The sequence below is a fragment of the Octopus sinensis genome, linkage group LG4 (assembly GCF_006345805.1).
Source record: "Octopus sinensis linkage group LG4, ASM634580v1, whole genome shotgun sequence".
Taxonomy (NCBI): Eukaryota; Metazoa; Mollusca; class Cephalopoda; order Octopoda; family Octopodidae; genus Octopus; species Octopus sinensis.
Window position 1 is genome coordinate 15,724,313 of NC_043000.1, and position 8,793 is coordinate 15,733,105.

The 8,793-nt window shown below is 34.0% G+C and overlaps 1 protein-coding gene across 4 annotated transcripts in view; it reads left to right on the top strand.

The window, feature by feature from the left end:
- LOC115210875 (mariner Mos1 transposase) overlaps positions 1 to 8,793 on the top strand; it is a 229,504-nt gene that overhangs the window by 171,207 nt on the left and 49,504 nt on the right. For 3 of the 4 annotated variants that reach the window (XM_036501804.1, XM_029779640.2, XM_036501805.1), the window contains exon 3: positions 1,773 to 1,909. The exons of the other annotated variant lie outside the window; for it this stretch is intronic. In XM_036501804.1, coding sequence (XP_036357697.1) covers positions 1,863 to 1,909 — 47 coding nt within the window. In that variant the 5' untranslated portion in view covers positions 1,773 to 1,862. The remainder of the gene's footprint in view (positions 1 to 1,772; positions 1,910 to 8,793) is intronic. 4 annotated transcript variants of the gene reach the window in all.

An 8,793-nucleotide genomic window follows, 5' to 3' on the forward strand; every position in this document is an offset into this window, starting at 1 on the left:
TTGATTTTAAATTCAGGCCCCTAGTTTGTGTTTTGATGACATATTGGAAGTCTGTTATTTCTAGTGGCAAGACTCCCTACACTTGGGTGGAAGTCTTTAGTAGTTGCAAATATCCTTCAACATCAGGTAATGTGGAGTAATTTCTATGATTGCAATTTAATATATTAAAATACAATTAATTTTTTTTTAAATCAGTTATAATTCAGTAGTTATGTATCAGATTTTTAAATGCTGATTATCATTGGCTGCTGTTGAGTCGTAGAGTAGGTATAATTATATGTTTAAATGGTCAAGTAGTAATTAATGTGTAAATTTTAAACTATTCAGTGGGGTTTTTTTTTTTTTGTAAAAGAACAATTATAGGAAGAAAATTCTATTCTGTATATATCTCTATATGCAATTATTCTAAAAAAATAAACCCAGAAGAATTAAATAATGAAATTCTCATGAATACATGAACTACAGAATATACTCAATTGAATATAAGGTATTATGCTGCTAAGCTAGTATTGAATTATCTTTGAATGTTCTTCAGATATAATTACGCTGATAATATCTAATATTAAATTGATTTGCCGTTAATTCTATAATATCTACGCTATTCTGATTAATGTTAGATGTGGAAGTGACTGCATAAATAAATGATTTTTCTAGACAGTTGCTATTGGCTGGACATGTTGCGAATGGCAATTCCATTTGGTGTGTTATGGTTTTTTGAGGTGCCGAGGCATATTCTTTGAGAGCAATACAAGGAGCATAATCAAAGCAGGTAGCCTTAGTGGGTTTAAGCAACTAGAGGTAGTTCCATATAATCCATGTATACATCTGATGGTGAGCCTGGTGGTTTGGAAAGGGATAATTTTGGAGGATTTTATCAATGGGAATATTGCTAATAGAGACCTCATGGTTGAGAAGTAGAAGAGAGGATTCTGAAAGCCATGGAGATCCTTTTGACAAAGGATGTAAAGGGGCAACTGTAATTTGAGAGACAGAAATTACTTGCTGTTATTCAGTTATTACATTCTCATTTTCCCTCAGGAGGTTATAACACTAGAATTGTTGAAATGTATATACTACTACTACTAATTAGAAGTGACAGCTCAGCCTACCGTGAGCTATGGTTTGTAAGCAAACCACCTAAATGGTTGCAAGAATCTTTGTTAGAAGCAAAAATGCATCTCTAATTAACTGTAACCCATGTATATATATATACCCTACAGACGCAGTGTACTGAAGGAAATCATTAATGGTGGTAGTGGTGATGGGGATATTGACAGAAGCAAGTGTTTATTTCTTAGCTATTGTCTCTCGTCTCATTTAAGAAAATCAATTAGGCCGTCTTTCTTAGATATTCTTCCTAAGAGCATCATCATAAAATATGTTTCATCCTTGCCTCAAAAATGAAAGACATAGCTGCTGGCAAGAAATTATATGCTTTAAGTAGCTCTAGTTAATTATGTATCCACATTTGAAGATGTGTTTTCTTTAATAATCTTAATAGTCTGTCTAAAGTACCTTTTAAGAATGTCTTTTCTGAGAGTAGCTAGTGAAAGGATGTTTTGTTTTTCATTGTCTACATGTGAAAACATTCAATAATATCCTACAGAAAGACTTACTCAACATTACTTGCAACATTTTCCTAAACTGTGATATATAATCAAGTCTTTGGAATGTAAATAACTTCTCTTACTAATCGTAAACTGTCTTGCTATTCAAAGATTCTCTACTATATTGTATTCTGATATTGAATTTATTTAATTTACAATTTTCAGATCAGGTTATTAAAGCTTGCTGTCAGACCTGTTTACTCTCTGACAATTACTCTAAGATGCCTTAATGCATAGCAGTTAAGCCAGTCAATTATGGATCCTACCCCTGACTTGGTATCTGCTGATGACAAAAGCAAGAAGTAAGACTGCTCATTGTTTTATTATTAGTATTCGTGTTTTTCTTGTTCAATATTCTTTATTCTTTTACTCTTTTATTGGTTTAAATCTTTGAAACATGGGCATACTGGGGCACCACTTCAAGGGCCTTCAGTTGATTATATCACCCCCAGTAACTAAGTATGGCACTTATTTTATCAACCTCTATTTATCGATTGGCTAAGTTTTCCTTGACATGAAGGGAAGAAGCTCCCTGCCTAAATACCAAAAGGTATTTTTCTTCAATACACACAAACACATTCACACACATACTCAAACGTGCATGTGCACACATACACAAATGTGCATGTGGACACATACACACCATAATCATGGCTGGCTTCTACACAGTTCCCATTATTAGTCAACCTAAGGTTATAGTAGAACGCATATGCCCAAACCTCTAAACTTCAATGCCATGCTTGTTTAGTTTTTTTCTTGTCTTGTTGTATATTGTTTAATGTTTCTTTGAGTTGTATTTGTTTTGTTGGTACTTTTTTTTAAAGGGCTAGTTAGAATAATGTACTTTTTGTTTCTTTCTGTCTATATTTACTGTTGAGAGAAATATTCTTAGTTCTTTATAATATCCGCACAATATTTGATTGGTATTCTTTAGCTACAGACTAAATATTTCAAATTTAATCTCTTAAAATCCTATAACTTTGATTATTTTCATCTAAAAATACTATTCAGTTAGGTTAGATAAGCTAAATATGTTGAAGTGAATTCTTGCTTTGTATTTTAGTATATTTCCTATAAGTTTAGTGAAAAGACTGTAAGAGAACTTATATTGATGGAACATTTATAAAAATATCAATTGTTAAAAAATAGTTGTTTTATGAGAAAACTGAATGCATTAGAACGTCTGTCAAGTTTTTTTGGTAGTGATAAATTGTAGAATTTTGATTTTTATCAATGTGTTTTTGTTATTTAATTAATTTGATTTTTGTACCACCTGCCTGAAAATCAAATAAAACCTCCTAAGGTTTGCCTCTCTATTTAAAATGTATTTGATAAACATACTATAAAAATTGCTTTTATTTCAATTTAGATAAAAAATAAAATAATAATGTCGTCATCATTGTCTTAACGTCCACTTTTCTATGCTTACCTGGAGCAGGCAGATTTCGTTGAGGCACAGTTTCTATAGCTTTATGCCATTCCTGTTACCAGCTTTCACCTGTGTCTGAACAGGGTGATATTTTCCCAATATTAAACGTACCTTCGTGGAGAATTAGAAAAAAAAAATGACACCACTTAAATGGTGATGCTCATTTTCAACCATCATGCAATATCAAAACAAGGAAACACACACACACAACAGGCTTGTTTCAGTTTCTGTCTCTCAAATCCACTTACAAGGTTTTGATCAGCCCAGAGCCATAATAGAAGACCAAAGAACCATGTAGTAGGGCTGAACCCAAAACCAATGTTTGAGAAGCAAACTTCTTAACCACACAGCTATGCCTACTCACATGGAGTAATACTGAAAAATAAAACACTAATTTCTGTTTCACTCTTATTTTTAATTAAAGAAGGTAACTCATACCACTTGCCAAGTAACAATTGATTGCTTAGCTTCATTCACACTGAAGTAGTTACCTTTCTGTTGTCAACATTTCTAAAGGATTATTAATTGCTCTTGCTAAATCCAGATCTTCTAACTCATCAGTTTTGAATGACTTTTGTAAACTTACTAAATCCTATTTGTTATTAGTCTGATGGCTTACATTTTTGTTGCCTCATATTGTTTTTAACAAACTAGTAATTATCTTGACAAACATTACAGTCTTCTGACAGTTGTTCACCATCAACTTTAGAAGAGCTGCAATGAGATTTTTCAAAGCTATTAAGCAATGTGAAGTGAATGGCTTCAGCTGGGAATCAAAACCAGGCCATAGATTTGGCTTACTGAAAGCTTACTGCACTGCTGTTAGTTATAATAATTTATTTTTCAAAGATTGGCATCAAATGTCTTTTTACTTTATTCATCACATCATTAGCAGCCTTATGCTAATTACTTAACTCTCCCCTAATCTTGTTTACTGTTGTTCCTCTGAAGATAACTGCCTGTTATAATTTACTAATTGCAGCCATAATGTTGTCATTAATATGGATGTTCAGTACTTGTGAGATGTCAGTTTAAAAATCTCTGATAATAAACACAGCAAGCTGGTGAGTTAATGGCCAGTTAGCATTAACTGTTGCAATATTATAGCTTAAGGTTGATGTAAATTCTTGTAATCACCTACTTTATGGTAAGTACTGAATGAACCAACAAAATGAAATACAAATGTAAATGAAGAATTAAGCATCTTTCTAAGTTGAAGATTGATCGATTGATTGATTACAAAGTCCCTTAATCTTTTGTGAGCTGTTTGGTTGGACATTAATGAGGTGTCTGAATTATTTCTATTTGGAGTTTTAAAAGTATCCAATCATCTCCTGGTTAGGATTTGAGCTGTGGGCTGTGAACTACACAAATGTTATGTCAAGCTTCAAGTCAGATGTCTCTCCTGCACTTACATTTCTCTTCTTCTTTAATTTATCTGTTCAACTTTAGTAATATTAGACAGATAAAAAAGCTAAGATAATCCAAGTACAAGTTCAACCACAAATTCCGAACTCATTATGAGCTGCAATTTTGGCTCTCTTCTGAACAGAATTGGTCAGTTAGAGGTAACTTGGCTGACAGTCATCCCGTTAGTAATTTAGATTAAATTGAATGGTTAATGAGACCCCCTCTCTCTCTCTCTCAATGATGATGCTGACTTGTGGCTTATTTATTAGTCTAACATATCTTGACACTAATCTCATTTGAATATATCCTATGTTGCAGATGAGGCAAAGCTTAATTCATACTTCTTGTCACTAAGCCACCATCATTGACACTAACCTCTATGTATCATTTGTCACAATTGTCCTGTAATTTATTTAAACTTCTTGTCACTCACCTTCCTTATCATTGACACATCACGCCTACTCAGATAAACTGCAAAAGGCAGTTGTATGTTATGAAACTCTACCTTTTCACATTTGTATTCATACAAGTCTCTCAGGAAATTTGACTCTATTACTAAACTGGCACAGATGATGATGATGAATCTACCAAACTTTCACCTACGAACAAAATATCACATGTTTATAACCTACAGAGCTACTTTCTCTTTGCCTCAACAACTTGTGGTCTTACTCTGCCATACAGACTTGAAAGTCTGATGAATCTAGCTGTCTTTTCTCATTCTTCTCAATCTTTGAAAAGGAGCATTTCTACCTGAAGTACCACAACTTTTAAATGTTTTAAGGTAAAAATGTTATCATTGATCTTATATTTAATCTATCCCCAACTGATTGTATTACAATGGCTTTTCAAATTACTATTACACACATACCGAAAACTGAGGCTTCCCTCTGACATTCACTCTAAATTTTGTGTCTTCATTTTTTCACAGCTTTTAGTCATGGAGAAATACTATAGTTTCAAATGGATTAATGGACTTGTCTGAATATATTGAATATTATTTTCTCTAGTTTATAAATTCAAATGCATATGCCTGTATATGGTCATCATCATTTTAACATTCACTTTCTAACCCTTGCTTTCTTTCCAAATTAGATAACATTTCCCCATGTCCTGACATGTTTTCACAGATGGTTGGACACAAACAACACTGCTTGTATGACTGTGATGCTTGTTTACAACTACCATGTAATGTCAAGACAAAGAGACACAAACACACATACATGTATATACACAGCAAGCATCTGTTTGATTTCAATCAATCACATCCACTCGCAAGGTTTTGGTCAGCTGGGGCTAGAGTAAGAGATATTTGTGCAAGGTTTCACATAATAAGACTAAACCTGAAACCATTTAGTCGAGAAGTAAACTTCTTAACCACACACCACCCATCCAGAATACTTACACAAATGTACATGCTCGGTCAGTGTTCATATAACTGTGTCTATGCTAGGTTAGATTATATACATTTCTATGATCAACTTATATTTAATGTAATTCTGTGTAAATAAACACACTTTCACACAGAAAACTAAAAACAATTCTACCCTGAACCAATATATAGCATAGCCGTGTGTGTGTGTGTGTGTGTGTGTGTGTGTGTGTGTGTGTGTGCGTGTGCGTGCGTGTGATAGAGAAAGAAAGGGAAAGACTAATAGAAGGGGAAGAGAGAAATTTTTCTCTCATCAATGGCTTCAGAACCTCTTGATATTAAAAACACATACAACTTATTTGCCGCAAATATTTTTGCTTTGATAGAATAATAACCAACTTGTAATGTTTTTCTCAGTACTTTGTTTTGCATGTGTGTTGTTGTTTGCAGCACTGTCGATGACACTATTTTATTTTTCTAACACCACTTTTGTAATATTTGCAAAACAGAAATTTTTTTTCAACATCCTTTCCAAGCCTTGTTTCCAATGTTTGTATTTAATAAAATCTGGATTGTTTATTCATGCCAGTTTTAACAAATTCCAGTAATTATAGCCACATATGTTACTGGAGTAGTTTTTTAGTCTCCTGTTGATTGACTTCACCTGGTCAGCTGCTTTATTACTTAACTGAAAAACTGAGCACATTGACTCCCTCCTGACTAATAATTTCTATAATTTATTTCTATCAGTTTAAACACTTGGCATTTGGGAAATTATATGTTTATAGGAAACCTCTCAAGACTTCATTGTTTATAAGTGTTCCTGCTATTAACATATTATTTTATCGAGCTCTGAATGTTCGTGTGTTTTTATGTTCAGAGCTCAAATTCTGCCAAAGTTGACTTTACCTTTCATCCTTTTGAGGTCAATAAAATAAGTACCAGGTGAACACGGTGGGGGGGTCAATGTAATTGCCTTAACTCCGCTTCTCAAAAACTGTTGGCTCTCTGCTAAAATTTAGGTACACACAATAAGTACTCAAGCAAGATCTAAAATCCAATGTTGAGGAAAAGGATACAGGATCAACAGAAATAAGAACTCACTCATTCATCCATCCATTCATCATCATTTAACATTCACTTTCCATGCTAGCATGAGTTGGACGATTTGACTGAGGACTGGCAAACCAGATGGCTGCACCAGGCACCTATCTGATCTGGCAGAGTTTCTACAGTTGGATGCCCTTCCTAAGGCCAACCACTCCGAGAGTGTAGTGGGTGCTTTTACGTGCCACCAGCACAAGGATCAGTCAGGTGGTACTGACAACAGCCACACTCAAATGGTGTTTTTTATGTGCCACTGTACATGTGAAGCTAAGGAAAGTGTAATAAAATTTTTAAATGGATAGCGAATTGTAAGGCATCAAGTTATTTATTTTGTTATACTTATGAATACCACAAAACAAAACATGAGGGATTGTTTATAAGATAGTTACACTACTTTACTCACATTTCTTTAACATAAGGTGATTAATGGCTACATAATGCAAATTACATAGCCAAATTACATAGGCGCAGGAGTGGCTGTGTGGTAAGTAGCTTGTTTAGCAACCACATGGTTCTAGGTTCAGTTTCACTTCATGGCACCTTGGGCAAGTGTCTTATACTATAGCCTTGGGTCGACCAAAGCCTTGTGAGTGGATTTGGTAGATGGAAACTGAAAGAAGCCTGTTGTATATATGTGTGTGTGTGTGTGTCAGTGTGTATGTTTGTGTGTCTGTGTTTGTCCCCTTAGCTTTGCTTGACAACCGATACTGGTGTGTTTATGTCTCCATATCTTAGCAGTTCGGCAAAAGTGACCGATAGAATAAGTACTGGGCTCACAAAGAATAAGTGCCGGGGTCGATTTGCTCGACTAAAGGTGGTGCTCCAGCATGGCCACAGTCAAATGACTGAAACAAGTAAAAGAGTAAAAGAATAATGGCTACATAATGCAAATTACATAGCCAAGACTTATTGTCAAATTGTTAGAGCGGTGCAACTTTTATGCATAATATTAATAGTTTGGAAAAATGTCTTCCACATACACAGGTTTGTCCTTTCAGGAGCCAGTGCCACTTGACAAGCACCTGTGCCAGTACTGCATTAATGGATCCATGCCGGTGCCGTGTAAATACACCTATGCAGGTGGCACGTAAAAAGCACCTAGCACAGTCTGTTGAGTGGTTGATGTTAGGTAGGACATCCAGCCATAGAAACCATGCCCCAACAGACAATTGGAGTCTGGACAGTTTCCCCAGCTGGCCAGCTCCATGTCAGACTGTCCGACCCATGCCAGCATAGAGAGCGGATGTTAAGCAATGATGACGATGGTGACAGAATTTACCATCAAGAAGATGGCAAGTGACTGTTCTAGATTCAAATGGGGGAAAATTAACATACAATGGAATAGTAGGGGACAGACTGAAGATAAAATGTTGCCAGAATGGCTGTTAATATAGATGTGTCAGACCATTTTCTGATTAATACTTTTATTGGGTTTTCCTATCAGTTGTTTTCTTTGATTTTACTTAAATTTAGACAGCCATAAAACTTAGCAATGGGTAAATGGGTATATATTATCTTTCAGCTTTATGTTGTACATTTATCTCTCTGTACACTCATTACTTATATATATATATTATATATATATATATATATATATATATATATATATATATATATACATATGTTGATGATGATGATGATGATATATGCATAAATCTATTTATGTTCACATATACACATACACACACATGTGCATATACATACATAAACACAGATACACATACCTATATCCTTATATATATAGATATATATATATATATATATATATATATATATATATAGAGAGAGAGAGAAGAGAGAGAGAGAGAGAGAGAGAGATATCATATAGATATAGATAGATAGATAATATATTATATATATATATATAT